Below are 26615 nucleotides of genomic sequence, written 5' to 3'. Positions count from 1 at the left end.
CCCCATGATGGCTGTCAGCTATTATAGATAGTTGTTACCTGTAGACAGAACCATGTGGCTCTTAGGGAAAGCACTTTAAACTATCCTTCCTTCTTCCCTCTCCTCCGCTCCTGTCTGGTTGACAACAGGCATCATATGGACATCCTAATGTGTGTTTCCCTCTGCTAGCTGCTGTGTCTAGAGGTCTCTGGTTTTGAGAACAGGATAGAACATTAGCAAGCTTTCACTGTGATCCAGGAAGTTCCTTACAACTTTACTGATGTAATTTTTTTTCCTGTTTCTTGGCCTACCTGGTTCTGAGGGTGTCCAAGCAGGTAGGAAGGTATTTGTCAAACAAGATGGTCAGGTTGGCTCTCTCAGTCTGGACCTCCCTCTGGTCAATCCAGCTGCTTACTGGAGGGTTCCATCCCAAGTCTGCAGGGTTTATGTACAGGATCCCTGAGTGCACAGGAAATATTGTTGAGAGAGTATTTCATGCATGTTAGTACATTCTTCACACAACAAAGACCACTTCTCGGTATGAAAGATGTACAGAAGACTGGACCGAGAACTGGTTCTTTACCTAGGACAGAGAAGCACATGGATTTGCTGCTAAGGACCAATGCCAAGTCAAGGATGAAGAGAGAATAGTGATGGAGAAGAACCTGGGGACAAGTCTAGATAGAAGGAAAGAAAGCTGGGATTGATCAGCAATGGTTGTCAGCATGTGGGGCTGGGATGTCAGCACAGTGAGGGAAATGGAGGTCCCCTAAAAATATGTCCATGTCTTAACTGCTACACACTCTCAATCTGGCATTATTTACCAAAGGCCATTTCTGGATATAACTGAGCTGAAGATCTTAAAAGGAGGTTGTCAAAGAACATCTAGATGGGATATTTGTCAGTGTCACAGAGAGAGAAGGGGAGAGGGAGTGAGAAAGGGAGAGGGAGAGGGAGGGGGAGGGGGAGGGGGAGGGGGAGGGGGAGGGGGAGGGGGAGAGAGAGAGAGAGAGAGAGAGAGAGAGAGAGAGAGAGAGAGAGAGAATCTCTGTGAAGAAGGGGGAGAGACTGGAGTGACAAGTGCATAGGCCAAGGGCTGCCTGAGCTCAGAAATTCAGATACAAGAGGCAGTGCTCCCAGGAGCCTCTGGAGGGAGCACAGCCTTGCTGACCTTAATTTTGTACATCTGACTTATGGAAACATGGCCAAGTACACTTCTGCTGTTTCTAAGGTTTGTAATGTGTTACACCTGCCACAGCCACCCTGGAAAATGAACAGAGAGGGGACACAGCCAGCTCTCCAGCCGTGTGTTTACCAACTTCAGTGTGGCCATTTAGAGAACATCTACTATTATGTCTGAAACCATAAAGTTTTGTTTCTTCATTATTTATTAATTTTATATTAGTTTATAAAAGCTTTGAGTAGTTTTAGTGAGATATCCATGATATGTAAATCATCACACATTTAATGTAGATTTCTTGTTAGTTTTGGATTTGTGAATCTGAGTGTAACCAATCACCATGATGGCAGCCATCAATACGCCCATCACATTAAAGGATTCCTATGGGTCTCATGCTCTGTTCTGTTTTTCAGTAAGATCCTAACAACCATAGCATCCTACCTTCACCTTGACCACCTCATCAAAAAAGGCCCCTTTTGCCCTCTTGCCTCTGCTAATAAATTGAGCGGGTGCAAACAGGGGAGAGTTAGGATTATACTGCCACTTGTCATGAGGAGTTAAGAGTTAATAAGAAGTCGTGATGCTAGTCTCCACTGACAAGGCCAGACCTGGCCTGAATCTCACCCAATTCACGACATTCCCATGAATGTACAGTTATATGGGTCAGGGGCTATTTCCCCTTTGTTGTGGATAGCCCCACCCTCTTGTTTTGGTGGTAGTTCCACTCCCGGGAGGGGCTGCTAGGAGGAGTGAATATTGTGAACCTTCTGTCCAATTGTATTTGTAAAATAAAGGCTAGAGCCGTTGATTGGGCAGGGAGGTGGAGAAAAAAGGCTTAGGGGAGGAGTCGGAAGAGGAGGAGTCAGAGCAGGAGGTGTCAGAAAAGAAAGTTGACAGGAGAGGCTATGAAGGCGACAGAGGAGCCGGAGGTGAAAGGACAACAGAGGAGAAGAAAACCACAAGTTGTAAGGGATCTCATAGCTGGGGAATAGAGTAGTGCAATGGTAAATCTGCCCAATCTAGTCTTGTGGTTTAAAATCATAAATATTGAGTTGTGTTTTCCTTGACTGGACTTGTTTGGGTCGGAGATTTACTACAACACCCCTTCCTTAGGTACAACACTTTCCCCAAAAGTACAAAGTCACATGGGTGCCTGCTTGCCCTTGTGGGTGTGGTTAAGGGCTCAGAACTTGGCTAGAGTTTTGAAGGATCAAGTTTTTAGCTCCTGTCTGGAGCTTCCTTCGACACATACCAAAGCAAATATACATCCGTAGGGACATTCCTCAACAGAGCCTCTTGATGGGTCACCATACCTGCTCTGGAGACAGTTGCTGGTGTCGCTGTGCGCAGGTGGCTGATCTCGAAAAGGAGACGCATTGTGGGGTTAAGGGGGATTCTTTCATTGCTTGCTAGGGTCAGTACCTGGGATACACAGAAAGAATAACCACTTAGGAAGGAGCTGTGATTCTGTCATGGTTTGAAGATGAAATGGCCCACAGGCTCATGGAAACACTTTGTCTCAAGCTTGCAGTGCTGTTGGGAGGTTATAGAACCCTTGGGACTTGGGGTCTATCTGGTGGAGGTGGGTCATTTACGGTAGACCTGTGAGGGTTACAGTAGAGTGCTACTTCCAGTCCTGTGTTCTGCATCTCATCTGCCGAGATGTGAAGCCTCATCCTCATGTGTTTGCTCTTGTTGTGTCTTTCCACGATGATGAAACTGATGGAAATCAGTCCTTTCTCCCTTAAGTTTCTTCTGTCAAGTGTTTAGCCATAGAGAAAAAGAAGTAGCTAATACAAATGCATTAGTGGGTAGCTAATGATAAACACAAGGGCTCAAGTCTGAATTCTATCCCTTGCTTTCTCTTGTCCTTCCCTTGCCATTCAGGCTCTGCTTCTCCACCTTGTGATCAGCCTAAGCTCGTGACTGGTAGATCCTGGTAGGGAAAGCGAGGCATGGTGGCTGGGAGCTAAGTAACCTCAAGCATCAGTGAGCTTGTTGAGAACAGACTCTTGGGAGGCAGCTTCAGTGAGACAGTTCATTTTAATGTGTGTGTGTGTGTGTGTGTGTGTGTGTGTGTGAGAGAGAGAGAGAGAGAGAGAGAGAGAGAGAGAGAGAGAGAGAGAGAGAGAGAGAACTAAGGATATTTAAACCTTTGGGGATTATATCTGGGCTCCCTTTGGGGGTGAGTGTATAACATGGGACATGGCTAGGGTGCTGTGGATGCCTCATTAGTACAAGGAGGAATTCCAGGTGTTGCTGGGAATTACCTTATGAGGGGAGAGAAAGTTAACCTGGCTACTAGAATACATGACCTCCTCCTGTGGGCAAAGGTGGGACACAGGGCTGCATTAGTCAGGACACACAGGCCCAGGGCAGAGGGGGAGCAATCCTACTCCTGCCCATCTCAGGGCAAGATGTTTAGGGTTTGGATGCAGCTTGACACCAGTTTTGCTCCAGGCCTGCTCCCCACTGCTCCATGGCTCCCCTGCCCCACATTCTTCCTTCTTGGGGTTACATGGTATTACCCAGCCAGAAAACCTCCATGAGGTGTGGCCCCTTGATCTTAGACTTCCAGCTTCTAGAACTGTGAGCCAAATAAATGTCTTTTTCAGTCTCCAGTTCTGACACAGAGCACAAAACATGGACAGGACTGGTTCTCACTACCCTTCCACCCACCTTGGGTGTTACTATGTAGCCCAGGCTGGCCTCAAACTCACTATGTAGACCAAGGTGCTCTTGAATTCAAGATACTCTGCTTCTGCCTCTTGAGTGTTAGGGTCACAAGTGTGTGCCCTCACACCTGTGTGTTTTCTGTGGTTCCCACACACGAGTGTTTTCTCTAACAATCCCCTCTCTTTATTCCTTTGCATCTTTCTCTCTTCACCCTTGCACCTCAGTGAGTCTGGAAAAAAATGTTATTTAAACACTGCAAATTGATGCTGATAATTTGAATGAACCAGACCATATTGAAACAATAAAACTATAAAAAGAAAAGGAATTGTGTGTTGTACTTCCGTTCTTCCTTCTAAGCAGCCCCGCTGGGAAACTATGCATTTATTCTAATGATTCTATGAATCTGGCATCTTTTGAACATTTCCAATCTGGACATGGTTTTTAAACAAGTTTAGATGCAGCTCCCAGCATAACAGCCATTTTACTGAGATGCAGTTAGTTTCCACTGTAAGAAATAACATTTTCTCTTTGGGGATACACATTTATCATCCCATAGGGTGCTTGACAGACTCAGGATGTTTCTGATATTTAGTTTCCTTATTTATTAAAGGAAAACGAATTATAAAAAAAGATTTGAATGGACAACTAACATTCTTCTCAGCTCTAAATATGAAATTAATCCACAGAGAGGAGATTCTGAAAGACATAAAAACCATACCAAAAATAGGGTGGGCAGTGGCAGGGCCTTTTAAGCAGGTCAGAGTGAGGATAGGTAAGTCTTGGGGTGTCTCTCTGAAGACACTGGTGAGGGCTACTTATGCTAGGCTGGCCATGATGTAGAATCAGAATTTCCAGGTGTGCTGTCACACTGGAAATTTGGCTTCCCAGATGAACATTGCATGGGGGTCCCACATCGCCACAGATAACCATGGATGACACACCAGCCCAGCATGATACCTTGTTATCATCCATGACGGTGTTCAGTGACTCGATCCACATTGGGTCTATATCACCATCCAGTAAGATCCACTTGGGTCCATCATGGGAGATATTGGCAAGCTCTCTCATGATGGAAGAGAACAGTCCTGAAAGGAATCACAGACAGCTTCTTTTCCATTCCAGCACTGACCCTCCTCTTAACACGGCTTCCCTGCATTGGTTACAACACTCTGGAGGGAGGTGCAAACAGAAGAGACAGGACGGACCCAGCTTTGTATCTTGCTCTACCTGGTACTTGACACACATTCCTGAGGCACATTTTCTGTGCACCAGACTAATAACAGAACGGCAGTAAGGACAAAACAGTAGCTGCCGTTCCTGATAGTTCAGATTTTTATGTTCCAAACAACCCTGTAAATCATTTCAGCAAGTGTCTCTATCACATGAAAATTACACCAAGGTTTTTAGGTGAATTTTCTGAGCTTTGTAATCACAGTCTTAGCAAATCTGGTTTATGATGGGCTTTTGGAGCCAATTCCTTTTATTCTCACTATCATTACCTGGGAATTTATACATTAATTTGGATAGGATTGATTTGTATATTAAATTCTCCTAAATAATAGGGTCCTTCTCTCTAAAAAATTAATACAGATATTGTCTTATGTCAATACTAAAATTATATAGTTTAAAACACTGATTTCATTGGCCAAAATATTCTCAAATATTTCATATTTTTGTCATTAATTTGAATGAGATTTTCATTTTTGGGGTTTTCACTTTTTGCTAGCTATTGCTAGCAGAGAAAAGCTACCAAATTTTATATATTTTATGTTCAATGATGTTTAATAAATTGTCTTATTAATTCCAGTGATATTTCAATAATGTCTTCTGGATTCTTCTTACTGTAAAGTTGCAGAATTAAAACTCAAACCTTTTTTTTTCCCTCCAGTTCATACCATATGCTTCTTTTTCCTTGCGTCATTGCAGTCTTTGAGCAACTGGAGCAGGCCTGAATAATGATGATGACAAGAGGCTTCCCTGACTTACTCCCCTTCCTAAGGAAGAGGGCTTATGCATAGTCATCAGGGAGGGTTGATCTTTCTGAGAGCTTTAGGTACAGTGTCTACCATATTGGGGGAGGGGTCCATCAGCTCCCATTTCACTTAGAACTTTCTGCTAGAAGTGGTTATTGAACTTTTCGTATCTATTTATCAATCACCTTAATTTCTCTTTTAGTTTATCAATTCATTTTGTCACTGTTTAATAAAACCAAATGTCTGGCCTGTACTTGAGAACTCTTTGGAGACTGTAGGGTTCTATTTATGGTTATTTGATTTAGAGTTTTTGCATCTACAGCAATAAGATCACAATTTGCCTGTGGTTCTACATAAAAGATGGTATCACAATTATTCTGGATCCACAGAATGATTTCTGAGTCACCATTTTATGGTTTGAAATGATTTGTTTTTGCCTCTCTGCTGTTTGTACATTTTAATTTTCATTCATTTACTCAACTCAATTAGTTGCTATGGACTGATTGTTGCTAATTTACGTTTTGTTTAGGGTTATCTACTTCAGATATTATGTCATCTGCTCAAACATTCTTTTAAAATCTTATTTTTATTGCTCTATACTAATTTCTAAATATTCTTTGAGCATGTTCATACATGTGCAGATGTGTGTGGAGAACACAGGATAACCTCAGGTGCTCATTCTTAGGAGCCATCCATTTAGTTTTTCTTGATACAAGGTCTCTCACAGGCCTGGAGCTTAGTTAGTAAGCAAGGATAGGAGACTAGTGAGGCCCAGAGCAGTCTCCTCTTCTGCAGCACTAGAGTTACAGGCATGAACCACTGAAAGGCCTTTTTTATGTGGGTTCTGAGCTCTGGTCTTGATGTTCACAAGTCAAGCACTTTAATGACTGAGCTATTTCTCCAGGCCCATTCCATCCCTTTGTGTACATGCACACACACACACACACACACACACACACACACACACACACACACATGCACACAGCCTCACAATGCATACACATGTACACATGCACATACAATATATACTGTTTTCCCACCAAGAATGCTCACAAAAACTTATTGATCTTAAAAAAAACCCCAAAAGCAATATTTATTGTAATTTTATCTATGTTTATTTCTGTTTGTTGGTTTGTTTCCTTCTGACTAATTTCAGACTTTATCTTCATTAGTTTCATTTCCCTCAGGTTTAGTTTAATTGCTCAATGAGGATAACAACTTCCTTTATTTCCAGTTTATTTTCTCAATAGAGTTTAACAGGCTTTGGAACTGCATATTCAAAAGATTCTCTGGATTCTGTGTAAACCATTCCGCTCATTGGTTCTTTGATGGGTTTCACCTTGATCATCTTTGTAATCCAGGTATAGAGAACCTATTTATTGGTTTTCAAGTAGGAGATTGTTTGGGGTTATTTTCTTGCTAGTTAATTATAATTCCATTGCATTATCAGAGAATGTGGCCTATGACATGAGACTTTGGAATTCATTATACATTTCTCTGAAATCAGCTGAATTTTAAATGTTTTAAACTGTTCTATGAACCTAGCAAGAAGGAAACATTTTCTATTTATGGAAGACAAAGTTGAGTAACTATGTATCATTTTAAATTTAGTGATATATTGAGGATTCTTCTGTGTGTATACTTCCTTTTCTCTCTATGGATTTTGAAAAGGGGTATAGAAAAATAGTACCCTGTATTTTTAGCAAATTCTAAAAATATCTCTAAAAGGCTATATACCATTTGCCTCAAAGTTGTGCTATTTACTGAATACAGATGCTTGATTACTATATTGTTTCTGCAAGTTTTCTAAACATAATGTATAAATTAAATACAGTTTTAATTAGAATTACAGCAATGTTTAAAGTGTTGAATTATCATATCAAGCTCAAAATCAATATAAAAAAACAAGTGTCTGAAAGTATTCCAAAAAATTATAAAAGAATTATTAAAGCCAGTGTGCCTCATCAGACTGTAAAAGATGCCTCAGAATGACTGCATCTGACATGGAATGAAACTAGTTTAGGAACAGGAAAAGATGAGAGTGGACAGACTGGGAAGCCTGTAGTAGGAACTCAGTATGCCTAGGATTTAGTACACACCAAGCTGGCATTTAGGCTCAGATAGAAAGAATAGCCTATTTAATAAATGGTACTGGCAGAATCAATTGCCCATCTGGAAAGAAGTAAAGCTGATTTTTTTTTTTCTACACTGCTTCTTACTGAGCCCCCAAATAAATTCCAGATGGGTTAAAACCATGAATGTAAAAGAATCCTTATTGACCAAATTTATGATCTTATATGTGCAGCTGAAAATTAGAAAGAGTTATAAATGAACAGGAATCCCAGCTGCTAAGAGAGTGAAACACACATAATTTCCTTTAAAAAATGCGTGATAAGTTATAGCATGAGGTTTTGTAGAAACATGATAGAAGACAACACTAGCAACACACATAATGTATCATAAACAGACTTGTCTTTAGGGCTTCTGTTATGTGTATACATACACATATGTGTATACAGATACATATGAATATATGAACTCTTACACACTGATACAGAGTAGCAAAGGGAAGCAAAGCACAAGAGGCACAGCAGTAATCGCAGCAAAAAGAAAAGCATCACTAACAGGGAAATAAAACCCAGAGAAGCAGCTCATTAACTTTCCTTGTTCTGGGCCTCTGGCTGAAACTCCTAAATTAAAGAAATTCAGACAGTTTGGCTCTGATTAAGTCAGATATTGAACCATTAGGAAAGCCTGATGTCTCCTCACTCAGACCTCAGGGTTTGTGGGTTTGGAGTCCTCTGCATCTCTATGGAGGACAACACTGGTCTACAAGCCCTTCTAGGATAGAGAGGTTATCTCATGGGTCACCAGGCACAAGGTGCAGACACTGTTCCATAGTAGGTACCTTTTTATCACTGGCAGTGAAGTGCCTGTAGTGAGGAGGGCTCTCTGGGATACTGGCAGGTGCCACTTTTTTGAGAATAAGTCATAAGCTTTCTTTCCTTGTATATCCCTTGAATCCATATGAGGCAATGCAGCCACTCTGGGGTATTTTAAGGACCTTTACAAGAGGGGACTAAAAGAGTTCTTAAGGGAGAGACATCTAGAAAGCTAGAGTTCTCCTCCCAGCCCGAGTGGCTTCTTCCTTTCTGATGCTCTTTTAATCATCTTTGATGGTCCCCAGGACCAGCTTAGTATCCTTTTCTCTGCAGCTCACCTCTTGACCTTTGAGCCCAACTAGAACTCTATGGATAGATAAGACTTTGCCTTGGAACATCTCATTCTTACCGTCCTTCCATTCTCGAGTGGCTGGATTGATGATGCCAAAGAGTTCATCATTTGTGACAGCTTTGGGGTTGAGGTCAGTCCACACTGGGCGACGTCTCATGATCTGATAGGTCTTGTGTAAAGACCTCAGTACCTGTGACTTCCCAGTACCGGCACCACCCACCACGAACACGGAGTGCCTCACAGCTAGCAGTTCTTCCAGCTGGACAACCTGGGAGGAGGAAAAGCAGTGGGAGGAACAGGTTATCATGCTCACTATGCCAGGAGCAAGGCTGATGTGTAAAGTGAGGCTTGGAGTAAACCGTGGAACAATGGGAGTGTTTATCGCCAACGTCAACATCATGGGGATGAAAATGGAGGAGGGTCACAGTTCCCTCATTTGCACAGTGGCTGACAAGTTCTAAGAAGCTGTCAGATGAGGGGTATCCCAACTGCTGCCATAGTCTGATAGGGAAGAAAGTCACAGTACATGGTAACTATAGTAACACAAGTATCTATGAAGTGTGTGGGAATCACTGATCTTGAAAACAACAAGAATAAGGAAAGGTTTCCAGAGAACAGGGGATTTGAACCAGGGCTCTACAGGAAAATAGGAGTTTGCCCAGAGGATGCACAGGAAGGATATATTGGGAGATATAGGGATAGGAGGATGAAAGCAAACACAAAGGCTTTCAGTGTGATATAGAATGTGATGCAAACGGCTGAGTGGTTTGGGGAGGATGAAGACAGAAAACACCAGGGAGAAAGTGGTAGCATCATACCACTGTGCAGACAATCAGATGTTAAATTAAAGTTCATATATCCACTGAACTTAGAAGACAGGAGACAGTGAGTAGGGATGGATCAACTGGGTGCAAAGGGCAGGTCATGCTTTCCTTTTTTTGTAAAATGAAATTCTAGCAATGAAAACACATATGTCATTGCACTGGGAAGGGTGTGTGCCAATTCACTCTGAAATTTGTCTTCACATAACTAGGAATTATTCTCTACCAATGAACATACTGTGTATTAGAAATTCCTATTGGAAGATCTTTGCCATACTTCCCTTCAGGGGGTACACTTTCTCCCTCATGAAGAAAAGGCCTTCTTGTACTACCTTGTAGAGATTCACTTTGTCACTTGTGAAATGCCTCTGTCGTGATCTGCCTCAGGTTGTTGAGGAGATCGAATGTGAGAGAGAGTATAAAACCCACGTGGGAACTTCAACGTGATGCACATGTGGTTCTTATCATTTGACAGGAAGAACAATCTATGTTGTTGTACTTGGACACCTTGGCTGTTCTTTATGGAAACTGTCTTTTTTATGGCAACAGCCAGTAAACATGTTTCTATACGAAACAGTCATTGCCAGCATTGCTATTTCAATATACACCCTGGAACCCACACTAGGCAAACTCACACATGAAAATGACAGATTCATGGAAAACCAGGCTTAGTGTGGGTAGGAAGACATGCAGAACTGTGCTCCAAGCCTTAAAAAATTAGCAGTGACCCCTCCCTGTTCGCTGCTGTAACACAACAGCCGCACAGTTCATTTTTACTGTGCCTCAATGTCAGTATGCACGTTGCAGGTTTAAATCAGTTTAAGCACTGGGCTTCCTCATTAGAGAGGCAAGCCCTGTTCTGTTGGAGACTGTTTTAATATCAATTAAAGATCAGACCCAGATGGAACCTTCCTCATTAAGCCACTGTTTGAATGTGAGGGAGACAGTTTCTCAGGCTCTCTGTGTGCTCCTGCAGCTTCTGCAGCAGAGCACGGGCACCCTAAATTGGTCTTAAAGACGCCAGGAAGATATAGTGAAGTTTCAGCGTTTCCGCTTAAGGTCTTTTGCATTAAATAGTTCATTTTCTATTGATGTTAATGGCAGGAGGCTCCCTCTTTCTCTTGTCTTCTCCATTATTATTTCACATTGTGGTCCTCCACTAAAGAACTACTAGGTATATAGTGAGCTGTTTCTAATTGGATATATATCTGTACATCTAAAATTCCATTGGAATGAAGGATGAAGTATAATGTGTGGTCCAAGAAAAGAATTTAGAGACAGAGAAGGCTTGTCAGGGAAAGCCTCACATACCTTGAGCACAAAGTTGTCCTCAGCCTGGAGCTTAAGGTCCACGATCGCTTTCCGAACCACAGCTTCAAAGTTCAGATCTCTCTTCCGGGGGACATCCAGAGCAGGAAAGAGGTCACCGATCAGACCCATAAACACGGGCATGTCATCTGTCACGATCTTGGGGATATTGAAGTCTCTCAAAGAGCGCATCAGAACTTGGTCCTCTGGGCGGTCAGGGTCTCCCCGTTTCAGTGATCCTGCTACTACAAGGACAGACTTGATGGCTCGAAGTCCCCAGTCATAGTGATCCTGTGGGAAGACAACACCACTAAGGCCAGAGATGCTTGGATTTGGAGCATCATATGCCTGGGCTACACAACTACTCACAGAGTTATAGCATGGTCACTATTAAAGCTCGGGTGGAGTGCGGGTGAGTAGGTCTCTGAACACTATGCTCTTGGTCTAGCGTTGCTTATACTTTTCCATGTAGGATAACACAGCAGACATAGAACATTCAAGGGCATGGGGCCCTGGAGGATGAACAAGACCCATTTTCAAATTGATCTGATTGTTCTTCATATATTCAGAGGATGCAAGAGCTGTCAAGAAGAGAGCATCTTAGCTGTTAGAGAAGGTGCAGGTTGAGCTTGACATTTTCCTTAGAGGCTTCCAAACTCACCAAGAATAGTTTGTAAAAGTATGCTTCCCGAGGCTAGGGGCGTAGTTAATGGCAGAAATCTTGCCTGGCATCTGCAAGCCCCTAGGTTTGATTCCCAACACTACAAAAAAAAATTGTAAGAGATCCACAGTACCACAAGTGCTGATGGTAGATTCTGGGGCAAATGGATCATAAAACTGGGCCCCAGGGTTCCACAGCATAACGAGGGGAGAAGGTGATTCAGAATACAGAGTTTGATCTCATATGAAGCTAGGTTCAAGTCTCTACTTTGCCTCCTACCATATCACAAAATAATTACAGCTGTGGTAAATGCCACGAAGGACAAGGTTTCCATGTGCAATGAAGACAAAAGATGCAGTGGCTGTATCTGGGGGACTGGGGACCAGAGATGGACTTCTAAAGGACAGGCATTATAGAACACTGGAAGGAGTAGAAGTCAGTTAGGCACAGATGAGGGAACAGCGCAGTGAAGAAAACAGGGTTTTTCACAGGCTCAGGATGAGATGATAATTTATCTTAGGAAAATCCAAGAAGACTTAGGCAGGTAGAACACAGAATGAGAACCATGAGCGTGAGCCACTGAGTAAGGTAGAGGACGGAGCACTATGGCCTTCAGCAGAGGGATCACAAGTTTGTCTTGATGCTAAAATGAGTGAGGAACACTTGAAAGTAATTACTCTAGCTTAGCTGGTAGCTTGAAAATGGGTTGAGGAAGCTGAATCACCAGCAGTGAAGTTAATTCTAGCGGCAGGTACAACAGCTTAACAGAGAAGCATTGGCACTTGCAACTAGGGCAGCTACAGTGAGCATGGAAAAGCATGGAGGGTTCTAGTTAGTGCTAGTTCTAGTCAGTGTTCTGCTGTGGTAATAAGCATCATGGCCAAAACAAATTTGGAGAGAAAACTTTACTTCAGCTTACAGATTTCAATTAATCATTGAGAGAAGCCAGGAGAGTAACTCAAGAAAGGATCTTGAAGCAGAGACCACTGAGAGGCACTTACTCTTTGTTTCCAGGCTCACATTGTGCTTTCTTGCCTAGAGATTACAGTGTCCATGGTGATCTCAGCCCTCCTACATCAACTATCAATAAAAAAAAAAATGCCTCCACAGAGAAGCCCACAGGTCAGAATGATAGAGAGTTCCTCCATTGAGGCTTTCACTCCTCAGGAGTGTCAAGTTGACTACCAAGATGAGCCATTACAAGGAGAACCAACAGCACTTCATTAATGCTTAGGTTCAAGGAGGAGTATATGATGGCTTTACATACTGTGTCAAAGACATCAGGGAAAGAAGAGTTAGTGGACCGGCAGGTCAGAGCAGCTTTGAGTGTGCTGAGTGTAGGTGCTCCCTAGAGTTAGGGAGAATGGTGGGGTACATCATTGACATTATATGTTTAGATACAAAAGAGGCTCCTGACAATATTATGAGTACAGAAGTCACAGGCCTGAAAGTCAGTGGTGATGGAGAACCTAGAGAGAGGATGCAATGAAAAGGTATGGAGAAAACAGAATGCCTCCATCTTGTAAATATGTGATGGGGCTGATAGAGTCCACAGCAGTGAAGGTGACCAAAGCAAGATGACCCCAAAGGGAGCATGAAACTTCCTGGGAAGCTTTTGTGGTTATTCTCGACATCAAGAAATTCTACATGTAGAGTATGGACCTTGTAGATACTGGGTTCGATTTTATTAAGATGCTATTTCCTGAGTTTATCTTCAGCAGAAGGTATTTAAAATCACACTACTAAGGAAAAAGCATAAAGCTCTTATTCTAAACCATTCCCAGAACATCCCATGTCCCTTCAGGAAGAGCCCATTTCCTCCAGGGACTTCACTCACCAGTAACATATTTTCATGGGGCACTTGTCTGAGAAAGGCCATGAAGAAGATTAAAAATAATTTGGTGCTCAAAGACTTTGAACAAGTGTTGAGTTGAAAACTGAACACACAAACTTTTATTGTAGAAGTTCTCAGAGCTTCTATTATTGCATATCAGACCAGACACTCTGTAAGATAGATCTAGTCCATTGGTTTAGAGTTAGGCCTCAGAGTGGTTGGTCAACATCTTCCACAGAGATCCTACCTGTTTGGAGAGAAGTTCTTTACACAGTCGGTAAAGGGTAATGAACTTCCTGGCCAACAATCGGGCTTCAATGAATCCTTCTGCTACCAGCATAATCTCACAGATCAGCTCAAAGTCTGGAACTACCATTGCACAGGGCCTGGATGCAGGGAGACAGAAACTGAGAAACTGAGTTCAAGGGGAGACTGTAGGATAAAAGATGCACGCTGTGATCACACAAGGAGCTGTCTTCAAGGGCCAAACTTCATGGAAAGACCTTTGCAATCACTCCATCTTGCACTTCTAAATCTGAGATGAGTTAACTAAGGATAAAGGGAGTGAGTGACCTCTTACCTCAGAGTGGTGGATGACGTTAGCAGGAGTGGGGAAAAGTCAGGGCTACAGCTCAGGTCTTGTATCTTGAGGTCAATGTGCCTTACACAAAGGCAAGGATTAACACAGCAAGCATCTGAAATAGGCTAAGAGCTAAGATTGGAGAACCAAGTCTCTTCCTGGGTTTGTGCTGGAATCAGATCATTTCTCAGCTTCACCTACCTCCTCAAGGTGGGGACGTCCTCCAGGCAGACATGGATTATTTTGCATTTATTTGTATAAAAATTTATTTAAGATTTCAAAGCTAGGAACCATCTCAAGATTAGCACCATCTTGATATAAGATAGTGTACACAAGAACACAGAAGAACTGAGGTTTTTATTCTATATAAAAATTTACTGTGGCTTTCTTTTCTCTGGCACTAGTGATATATATATATGTATATATATATGCACATACATGTATACATGTATATATGTATATATACATACATATACACATATATTATTTTTACTTATATATAAATATATATTCATATTTACTTATATATAGATTTATTTTTATATTTATTTAGATATATTTACATATTTATATTTACTTACATATAAATATATATTTACTTGTCAAAGCTATTAATTTATTTGTTATGTTATGGGAACTTACAATTATTTAATTCATGTGCATGTTTTTGAACTTGGATATAGAGAACAGAAGTCAAGCTTGAATACTTGGTAACTCACTGACTTGCAGCTCACTGATTCAGGTATGTTGACTGGCTAGCAAGCTCCAAGGAGATAGATACCTTCATTCTCCTCCCCAGCACTGGAATGGCTGGTACCACACCTAGCTTTTAAAAAGTAGACCAAACTCAAGTCCTCTTGTTTGCACCCAAAGCACTTTACTGGCTGAGATATCTCCTTGTCAACTCTCTTTATTTGCATTTTTCCTGTGCTGTTAACATTTATTTTTCAAAACAATTCAAGTACATATTGTCTTATGAAATGTTTTACACTGTAGTCAAAATTGAAGGAGCCACCAAATAGTTGGCAGTCTGAACGTGAGGACATCAGTGGAATTTAATGGGGCTGTGGAAAATTATGCTGCAGAAGGAAGATTAGCAAGTAACATGGGAAAATATTAATTAATGAAAGCAATATATTAAACAATATTGCCAGCTTCCTGCTTTGAAAAATAAATGCTAACACAGTGTGGAAAGAAAAATGACAAGAAGTTACAGCATTGCCCCTAGGTAACAGGACTGGGCTGGGAGGAGCCAAGGCTCCAGGTTCCCCCCCACCCCCGCCCATTCTGCTGTTGATAACTGGGGAATTCATCAATTTTCTCATAGGACATGGGTATGGGTGTTGCACGGTCTTTGTGAGAATTAATGTAAAATAGACATTCATCTTATTATTTTAAAACTATCTTTCTCAGGGCTAGAGAGATGTGTCTGTGATTAAGATCATTTATTGTTCTGACAGAGGACCTGGGTTTCATTTCAAGCTCCCACATGGACAATAACAACCATCTGTAACTCTTTTGTTGTTGTTGGTTTTTTGTTGTTGTTGTTGGTTTTTTTTGTTTTTGTTTTTTTGTTTGTTTGTTTTTTGAGACAAGGTTTCTTTGTGTAGCCCTGGCTGTCCTGGAACTCACTCTGTGGAACCAGGCTGGCCTCGAACTCAGAAATCCGCCTGCCTCTGCCTCCCAAGTGCTGGGATTAAAGGCGTGTGCCACCACTGCTCGGCCATCTGTAACTCTTATTCCAGAAGATACAATGTCCTTTTCTGGCTTCCATGAGCACCAGGCATTGTCTCAGTTAGAGATTTGATGTTGTAACAAAACACCATGACCAAAAAGCAACTTGGGAAAGAAAGGGTTTATTCAGCTTACACTTCCCCTTCCCTGTTGCTGTTCATAACCAAAGGAAGTCAGCACAGGAACTCAAATGGGACAGGAACCTGGAGGCAAGAGCTGATGAAGAGGCCATGAAGTCATGCTGCTTACTGGCTTGTTCCTCATGGTTTACTTGGCCTTCCTTCTTATTGAACCCAAGACCATCAGCCCAGGGATGGCTCTACCCATCATGGGCTGGGCCTTCCCCCATTGATCACTAATTGAGAAAATGCTTTATCTCGTGGTGGTATTTCCTTAACTGAGGCTCCTTCCTCTCTGATGACTCTAGCTTAGGTCAAATTGACACACAAAACCAGCCAGTACAACATGTATGTTGTGCACATACACAAAGGCAAGACACTTATACACCTCAGATAAAAATAACTTAAAACTATTTTTCTTATTTTTTCCATCTTTTTTCTATGAATATATTTTAGACTGCCAGAGTCTGAATAATTGTGTCCCTATAAATTTATAATGGAACCCCACAGTGTGATGGGATTGGAAAGCAGGTCATGAGACTGAGGCTGTAGAAATAGGATGAGGTCAGAGAGCAAGCTTGCTGGTTCTCCACCACAGGAGAACACCTGAGGTGACCATCTCTTGAAACTTGGAAATAACCCATCCCAGAGTTTGACCACCTGAGCTTCGGAGACTTTGGACTTCTGGCTTCAAGCACCCTGAGAAGTATCTACTGTTTAGGTCAGCTTTCTACAGCAGTTTGCTACTCTAGACAACCTAGACTAAAATGACTTTATATTGAAAGAGAAAACATAAGGACCAATTTCTACCTGGCTGTTGAACCTGCCTGTATGATTGTTTGTCATACCTACCTTACTTAATATGCATGGAAACAAACACCCAATAGTGCAGTGTTCTTGGGACTGTGAGTACAGCCTGATAATATTTCAATGGTTTTTGTTTAAAGCAGGAACTGCTTGAGTGAAGACACATGCACCCTGGTCTGACACAGAGAACTGCTACAACAGGGGTGAGAGATTGAACCAGATGTGTGGTGGCACATATTCATGATCCCAGCACTCACGAGGCTGAGACAAATGAGTCACAGGTCCTAGGCCAGCCTGGGATACACAGTAGGACCATGTTTTAAAGCAAGCAAGCAAGCAAGCAAGCAAGCAAGCAAATATGGGAGGAAAAAAACCAAATATGAGAGAGACTAGGACAGCTAGTGAGATGTCTGGCAGCCTGACTGGGCACCATGGTGTTGACTCCACCTCCCCGAGAGGGCACTGTCCACAGCTGCCAAATGAGACAAACAGTATTGTCACACTTCCCACTATCTCTCTCTCCTAGAAAAAAGTTTAATAAACAGAAGCTCCAAAAGCAGGAAACATCCTTTCTTTCTCTCTTTGTCAGGCCAACTTCACTTGTCTGAAGAAAGAATGCAAACTCTAGCTCCCGCTAGGAAAGATCTTTATCTTTTCTTATCGAAATAAAATTTAAAAAAAAAGATTTAAAAACATTGCCATACGCAGAGGCGACAAGGGTGAAATAAAAGGGGTGTTTCCCTGTGTCTTTCCCAGGATGTAATTTGACACTGAGCTTTTTAGAAAGTAATTTGGCAATGTGTATCAAAAGCCTTAAAAATGTTCCTGCTCGTTAACTCTGTAATTCCACTCTGGGAAGCTAGCCAAACAAAATAATCATGCATACAGAAAAAAGATTTATATACAAAAAATGTACATTACAGAAATATGTATGAATTTATTTTAAATGCTAGAAACACTTTTAATATGCAGCCATGAGGGGCCAATTAATTATACCATGAACCACGTACTTGATAGAAAAATATGTAGCCATGGGATGAGATTTCTTAAAAATACCCAATAGGAGAAAATATTTATGATAGGCTAGGGGATGAAAAATAAAGAATGAAATTGTACACAAGTAGCAAGTATATATTTCAAGTATATAAAATAAAAATATATACATATGTTATATGTGTGAGCTATAATTAAGCAAAGAATGATTTTACTAATGGTGTCGCTCAGTAAAAGTAGATCTTTAAAAATCTACTTTAATTTTTCCTAATAAAATTTTTTTCATAAAATATATTTGATCATGTTTTCCCTGCCCCAACACAATAGGACTTATGGACATACGAACTCACAGAGACAGTGGCCGAACACACAAGACCTGCACAGCTCTAAGCCAGACTAGGTCGTGGCATGGAGAAAGGGAAACAGAGCCAGGGTCCCACCCCAAACCACGAAGCTATTTGATATCTGAGGGCAAACAGAAGATCAATGGGGTGTCAACAAGGGGAAAAATGTTTGCTCTCTAAATGTTCCAGATTTTCTCTAACGTATAAATTACATTTTCAGTAGGAAAATCCAAGAAACTCCTCTTTGGGGAGTCCTTGTGTAGAGACAAACATACCTGAAGAGGGCCTTGAGGTTCTCTGGCAGTTCTGTGCGGCCAGCATAGCCTGGGTTCATGGTAATGAAAATACCCACAGAAGGGTCAAGGCTAATCTCCTCCCCAAGGAAGCTGAACCTCTGCTTCTTGTCTCTGATTGCATCCTGGATGCTTTTCACCTGGTGGAGGATCAGAGGAAAAATGACTCCTGACATGTCAGTGGTGGGCAGTAACTAAAGCTGGAAATCCAGACACACAGCACAGGTGATCATCTTGTGGCCCCCTGTATTGAAGGACAGGCATGGTACTGGCACCCTGGAGCCTTTGCCTTGGCACTAAGCATGAGTCTGAAAGGAGTCTGGCTATCTAGATCAACATTCATTCATTAAACCATGGCTACCAGGATGAGTGTGTGTGTGTGTGTGTGTGTGTGTGTGTGTGTGTGTATGTGTGTGTGTGTGAGAGAGAGAGAGACAGAGAGAGAGACAGAGACAGAGACAGACAGAGAGAGACAGAGAGAGAGAGACAGAGAGAGAGGGGGCATGAGGAAGAGAAGGGGGGTGAATGAGAGAGAGGAGTGCTGGGGATCAAACTCAAGGCTTGCACATGACAGTGTTGTATCTCCTGGCCTCGTTCCTAGCCCTGAGTACTTTTTCTGCACAGAAAACCATTCAAACCTCATCAAGATACTTAGAGGGAACACTTCAACCTATCACTTCTGCCTCATTATCATAAAGCAGAAGCACAGGGAGGCAAAGTGGTTTGCCCATAGTTGCAGAGCCCTTCTGTGGGGCAGCAGGATTTGAATCCATGCCAGGGACTTCTTGAGCATGTGTTCTTGGCCCCTGCCCTGTGTGAGAATGCAGGCACCTGCCCCACCCACAGGCTTGTTCTAATGGTGATAAAATCTACATGGAAAAAAAAAAAACCAGCAGCATGTGTGGAATGTTTAAATGTGAACCTTGTCCCATGCAGCTGTGTTTATTGTCTCAGCTTAAGCCACTCTCATCTCTCCCCACATTGCATGTCTAGGGACATGATGAGAGAATGGAGTCTGAATGATGTTGTCTTCACAGATTGGAGAGTCCCAACTATGCGGAGGGGTGGCATGAGCCAGAATGGCACAGGTAAGCTGAGACTTGAAAAGGGACCTATTTAATGGGATTCCACTGCCTTATTGCCTCTGATGAAGCCAGAGGACTATGTTAGCTAAAGTATTAAAGGGTTAGTAACCCCAAATCTTCAGGTGAGCTAAGAAATTCTAGAAGAGCCCTTCTGCCCTTCACTTGGTCCTTGTGGCTGGGGCAGACACCTAGCTGGTCTGCTCTCATGAAGACACCATATCCTGAGACATCCTAGAGGAGCCACTGTTCTCAGAGCAGTGGGTAAGAACACTCTCCACTACCCTACACCCCAGAGCTACAACTGGGAGCAGGGGGTGCTCAGGACCCACCAGGCACCCAAACCCCACCCCTGTGGAATACCACTCCCCTTCCACCACCTGCTTGGTCCTTGTGGATGGGGCAGACACCTAGCTGGTCTGCTCTCATGAAGACACCATATCCTGAGACATCCTAGAGGAGCAACTCCACTCAGAGCAGATGGAGCTCAGGATTACAGGATCACAGAGACATCTGGACCCTGAGGAGTTCTGACACAAGCAAGATAACTGGAAAGACAGGATCCAGTCAGAGACAGTGAGTGCAGGTAGCACTAGAGTTAATCAGATGACTAAAGGCAAGTGCAAGACTATAAGCAACAGAAACCAAAGTTACTTGGCATCATGTGAACCCAGTTCTCCCACCATAGCAAGCCCTGGACACCCTATAACACCGGAAAAGCAAGATTCAGAATTAAAATCACTTCTCATGATAACAATAGAGAACTTTAAGAAGGACACAAATAACTCCTTTAAAGAAGTACAGGAGAACACAGGTAAGCAGGTAAAAGCCTTTAAAAAGGAAACACAAAAATCCCTTAAAGAATAGGAAGAAAACACAGCCAAACAGGTAAAGGAATTGAACAAAACCATCCAGGACATAAAAATGGAAGTAGAAACAATAAAGAAATCTCAAAGAAAGACTACCCTGAAGATAGAAAACCTAGGAAAGAGATCAGGAGTCATAGACACAAGCATCACCAATAGAATACAAGAGATAGAAGAGAGAATCTCATGTGCAGAAGATACCATGGAAAACATTGACACAACTGCCAAAGAAAATGGAAAAGGCAAAAAGCTCCTAACTCAAAACATCCAGGAAATCCAGGACACAATGAGAAGACCAAACCTAAGGATAATAGGTATAGATGAGGGTGAAGATTCTCAACTTAAAAGGCCAGTAAATATCTTCAACAAAATTATAGAGGAAAACTTCCCTAACCTAAAGAAAGAGATGTCCATGAATATGCAAGAAGCCTACAGAACTCCAAATAGACTAGACCAGAAAAGAAATACCTCCCATCACATAATAATGAAAACATCAAATGTACAAAACAAAGAAAAAATACTAAAAGCAGTAAGGGAAAAAGATAAAGTAACATATAAAGGCAGACCTATAAGAATTACACCAGACTTCTCACCAGAGACTATAAAAGCCAGAAGATCCTGGACTGATATCATACAGACCCTAAGAGAACACAAATGCCAGCCCAGACTATTATACCCAGCAAAACTCTCAATCACTATTGATGGAGAAACCAAGATATTTCATGACAAAACCAAATTTACACAGTATCTTCCCACAAATCCAGCACTTCAAAGGATAATTGATGGAAAACTCAAACACAAGGAGGAAAACTACAACCTAGAAAAAGCAAGGAGTAATCTTCCAACAACCCCAAAAGAAGATAGTTACACAAACATAATTCCACCTGTTATAACAAAAATAACAGGAAGCAACAATCATTTTTCTTTAATATCTCTTAATATTAATGTACTCAGTTTTCCAATAAAAGACATAGACTATCAGACTAGATACATAAACAGAACCCAGAATTTTGCTGCATACAGGAAACACACCTCAGTGAAAAAGACAGACACCACCTCAGAGTAAAAGGTCCCAAGAAACAAGCTGGAGTAGCAATTCTAATGTCAAATAAAATCGACTTTCAACCAAAAGTAATCAAAAAAGATAAGGAAGGATACTTTATACTCATCAAAGGAAAAATCTACCAAGATGAACTCTCAATTCTGAACATCTATGCTCCAAATGCAAGGGTAGCCACATACACAAAAGAAACTTTACTAAAGCTCAAAGCATACATTGCACCTCACACAATAATAGTGGGAGATTTCAACACTCCTCTCTCAGCAATGGACAGAGCAGGGAAACAGAAACTAAACAGGGATACAATGAAACTAACAGAAGTTATGAAGTAAATGGATTTAACTGATATCTATAGAACACTTCATCCTAAAACAAAAGAAAATACTTTTTTCTCAGAACCTCATGGTACCTTCTCCAAAATAGACCATATAACTGGTCACAAAACAGGCCTCAACAGATACAAAAAAATTGAAATAATCCCTTGCACCATGAGACTCCATGAGAGTCCATGAGATCACCATGGACAAAAACAATGGAAAGCCCACATTCACGTGGAAACTGTACAACACTGTACTCAATGATGACTTGGTCAAGGAAGAAAGAAAGAAAGAAATTAAAGACTTTTTAGAATTTAATGAAAATGAGGACACATCATACCAAAACTTGTGGGACTCCATGAAAGCAGTACTAAGAGGAACTCATAGCTATAAGTGTCTACAAAAAGAAACTGGAGACAGCACACACTAACAACTTGACAGCACACCTGAAAGCTTCAGAACAAAAAGAAGCAAATACAGCCAAGAGGAGTAGACGGCAGGAAATAATGAAACTCAGGGCTGAAATCAACCAAGGAGAAACAGAAAGAACTATATAAAATATCAACAAAACCAGGAGCTGGGTCTTTGAGAAAATAAACAAGATAAATAAACCCTTAGCCAGAGAAACCAAAGGGCACAGAGACAGTATCCAAATTAATAGAATCAAAACTGAAAAGGGAGACATAACAACAGAAACTGAAGAAATTTAAAAAATCATCAGATCCTACTACAAAGGCCTATACTCAACAAAATTGGAAAATCTGGATGAAATGAACAATTTTCTAGACAGATATCAGGTACCAAAATTAAATCAGGAGCAGATAAACAATCTAAACAGTCCCATAACCCCTAAAGAAATAGAAGCAGTCATTAAAAGTCTCCCTACCAAAAAAAGTCTGGGACCAGATGGTTTTAATGCAGAATTCTATCAGACCTTCAAGGAAGACCTAATACCAATTTTCTTCAAAGTATTCCACAGAATAGAAACAGAAGGAACAATACCCAATTCATTCTATGAAGCTACAATCTCACTCATACCTAAACCTCACAAAGACCCAACCAAAAAAAAAAAATAAAAAACTTCAGACCAATCTCTCTTATGAATATTGATGCAAAAATCCTCAATAAAATTCTCGCAAACCAAATCCAAGAACACATCAAAACAATCATCCATCATGATCAAGTATCTTTATCCCAGGAATGCAGGAATGGTTCAATATTTGGAAATCCATCAATGTAATCCACTATATAAACAAACTCAAAGGAAAAAAACCACATGATCATCTTGATAGATGCTGAGAAAGCATTTGACAAAATTCAACATCCCTTTCATGTTAAAAGTCTTGGAAAGATCAGGAATTCAAGGCCCAAACCTAAACATAGTAAAAGTAATATACAGCAAGCCAGTAGCCAACATCAAACTAAACAGAGAGAAACTTGAAGCAATCCCACTAAGATCAGGGACTAGACAAGGATGCCCATTCTCACCCTACCTATTCAATATAGTACTGGAAGTCCTAGCCAGAGTAATTAGACAACAAAAGGAAGTCAAAGGGATACAAATAGGAAAGGAAGAAGTCAAAATTTCACTATTTGCAGATGATATGATAGTATACATAAGTGACACTAAAACTTCCACCAGAGAACTCCTAAACCTGATAAACAACTTCAGCAAAGTGGCTGGATATAAAATAAACTCAAACAAATTAGTAGCCTTCCTCTACTCAAAGGATAAACAGGCCGAGAAAGAAATTAGGGAAATGACACCCTTCACAATAGTCACAAATAATATAAAATATCTTAGAGTGAATCTAACCAAGCAAGTGAAAGATCTATATGACAAGAACTTCAAGTCTCTGAAGAAAGAAATCAAAGAAAATCTCAGAAGATGGAAAGATCTCCAATGCTCATGGATTGGCAGGACTAATTTAGTAAAAATGGCCATCTTGCCAAAAGCAATCTACAGATTCAATGCAATCCCCATTAAAATTCCAAATCAATTCTTCATAGAGATAGAAAGAGCAATTTGCAAATTCATTTGGAATAACAAAAAACCCAAGATAGTGAAAACTATTCTCAACAGTAAAAGAACTTCTGTGGGAATCACCACCCTGACCTCAAACTGTACACAGAACAATAGTGATAAATACTGCATGGTATTGGTACAGAGTCAGGCAGTAAGATCAATAGAATAGAATTGAAGATCTAGAAATGAACCCACACACCTATGGTCACTTGATCTTTGACAAAGGAGCTAAAATCATCCAGTGGAAAAAGGACAGCATTTTCAACAAATGGTGCTGGTTCAACTGGAGGTCAGCATGTAGAAGAATGCAAATTAATCCATTCCTATCCCCTTGAACAAAACTCAAGTCCAAGTGGATAAAGGACCTTCACATAAAACCAGATACACTGAAACTAATAGAAGAGAAGGTGGGGAAGACCCTCGAATACCTAGGCACAGGGGAAAAGTTCCTGAACAGAACACCAATGGCTTATGTTCTAAGATCAAGAATTGACAAATGGGACCTCATAAAATTGCAAAGTTTCTGTAAGGCAAAGGACACTGTCAATAGGACAAAACAGCAACCAACAGATTGGGAAAAGATCATTACTAATCCTACATCCAATAGAGGGTTAATATCCAATATATACAAAGAGCTCAAGAAATTATACTTCAGACAACCAAATAACCCTATTAAAAATGGGGTACAGAACCAAACAAAGAATTCTCAACTGAGTAAACTCGAATGGCCGAGAAGCACCTAAAGAAATGTTCAACATCCTTAGTCATCAGGGAAATGCAAGTCAAAACAACCCTGAGATACCACCTCACACCAGTCATAATGGCTAAGATCAAAAACTCAGGTGATATTAGATGCTGGCGAGGGGGTGGAGAAAGAGGAACACTTCTCCATTGTTGGTGGAATTCCAAGCTGGTACAACCACTCTGGAAATCAGTCCAGGGTTCCTCAGAAAATTGGACATAGCATTACCTGAGGATCCAGCTATACCACTCCTGGGCATATACCCAGAAGATGCTCCAACACATAACAAGGACATATGCTCCACTATGTTCATAGCAGCCTTATTTATAACAGCCAAAAGCTGGAAAGAACCCAGATGTCCTTCAACAGACGATTGGATACAAAAAATGTGGTATGTTTACACAATTGAGTATTACTCAGCTATTAAAAATAATAAATTTGAGAAATTCTTAGGTAAATGGATGGAACTAGAAAATATACTGAGTGAGGCAATCCAATCACAAAAGAACACACATGGTATTTACTCACTGATAAGTGGTTATTAGCTCAAAAGTTTGAAATAGCCAAGATTCAACTCACAGACCACATGAAGCTCATGAAGAAGGAAGACCAAGTATGGGTGCCTTGGTCCTACTTAGAAGGAATAACAAAATACTCAAGGGAGCAAATATGGAGACAAAGTGTGGGACAGAAACTGAAGGAGGGGCCGTCTAGAGATCATTCCACCTGGGTATCCATCCCATGTGTAGTCACCAAAGGTAGACGCTGATGTAGATGTCAGGAAGTACATGCTGACAAGAGCCTGATATAGCTGTCTCCTTAGAGGTCTGCCAGAGTCTGACATATTCAGAGGCGGATGCTCACAGCTACCCATTGATCTGATCAAGGAGTTCCCAATGGAGGAGTTAGAGAGAAGACTGAAGGAGCTGAAAAGGTTTGTGGCTCCATGAGGAGAGCAACAATACCAACTGATCAGAGCTCCCCAGGGTCTAAACCATCAACTTGGGAGCACATAGGGGGGACCCATGACTCCATCTGTATATTTAGGGGAGTATGGCCTTGTTGGGCATAGGTGGGAGAGGAGATCCTTGGTCCCATGAAGGCTGGACACAGAGTGGGGGGAATTCAAGGGTGGGGAGGTGGGAGTGGGGGGTAGGTGAGGGCACATTCTCATAGAAGCAGGAGGAGGGGGGGTGTGATAGGGGATTCCTTGGTTGGGGGCAAATGTGGTAAGGGGATAAAATCTGAAATGTAAATATAATATCCAATTAAAAATGTACAAAAAAAATTCTGGAAGGAAGGTTGACACATTGATAACAGCCTCATAGCCTTTGTAGGAGGTTAGGGTAAGGAACATTCCTGAGGCCACAGGGAAACCAATCTTTAGATGGAATCTTCCACCCCCAAAGTTCCCTTTTGCCCTATAAACCCTTCAAGCCCTCCAGCCCCTACCTCCCAACCCCCATGCTTAGACTACTGCCCTTCATTGTTCTGATTAAAGGCCAGCCTGCTTCTGTAGACATCTGTCTCCTCTTTCTGTTAGTACCTCTACCAGTCCCCATCTAACAAGTGTGACCTGGTTGGAGCTCCATTCTGGGTAGCTCTTGCAGTGAGAAGAACAATAAATGGAACTCAACTGGGTATGCTTTTCACTCTTCTTTGAAATATGGGTAAAAAGAACAGCTATAGGAAGAAGACAAAAAGCACACACCAGCAGGCTGACTTTGCTCATCCAGGCCCCACAGTATCACTGGGAATTTTTAGCCTCCTGTGGGTCTGGGAACCAAAACCTGAAGCTAAGACCAGGGCAGAGTTTTAAATGAACTTCCAGCATGTCTGTCAATAATGGCTGCTAGAAAAGCTAAGGGTAGCTGGGTTCTGCAGAGGGCTATGGAGTGAGCATGTGTGTGCGTGTGCGTGTGCGTGTGTGTGTGTGAAGGTGGGAGAGAAAGGGAAGGGGGCACCATTGCCAGGATATGTGACAGT

The 26615-nt window shown here is 41.5% G+C and overlaps 1 protein-coding gene across 1 annotated transcript in view; it reads right to left on the bottom strand.

The window, feature by feature from the left end:
* Dnah9 (dynein axonemal heavy chain 9) overlaps positions 1-26615 on the bottom strand; it is a 315133-nt gene that overhangs the window by 164583 nt on the left and 123935 nt on the right. The window contains exons 29-35 of the mRNA XM_076935264.1: positions 18519-18676; positions 13914-14052; positions 11175-11462; positions 9100-9310; positions 4793-4920; positions 2473-2581; positions 291-438 (exon numbers count right to left, since the gene is read on the bottom strand). Coding sequence (XP_076791379.1) covers positions 291-438; positions 2473-2581; positions 4793-4920; positions 9100-9310; positions 11175-11462; positions 13914-14052; positions 18519-18676 — 1181 coding nt within the window. The remainder of the gene's footprint in view (positions 1-290; positions 439-2472; positions 2582-4792; positions 4921-9099; positions 9311-11174; positions 11463-13913; positions 14053-18518; positions 18677-26615) is intronic.

This window comes from Arvicanthis niloticus, chromosome 6 (assembly GCF_011762505.2).
Source record: "Arvicanthis niloticus isolate mArvNil1 chromosome 6, mArvNil1.pat.X, whole genome shotgun sequence".
NCBI lineage: Eukaryota > Metazoa > Chordata > Mammalia > Rodentia > Muridae > Arvicanthis > Arvicanthis niloticus.
This window is presented reverse-complemented; position numbering and strand designations above follow the sequence as displayed.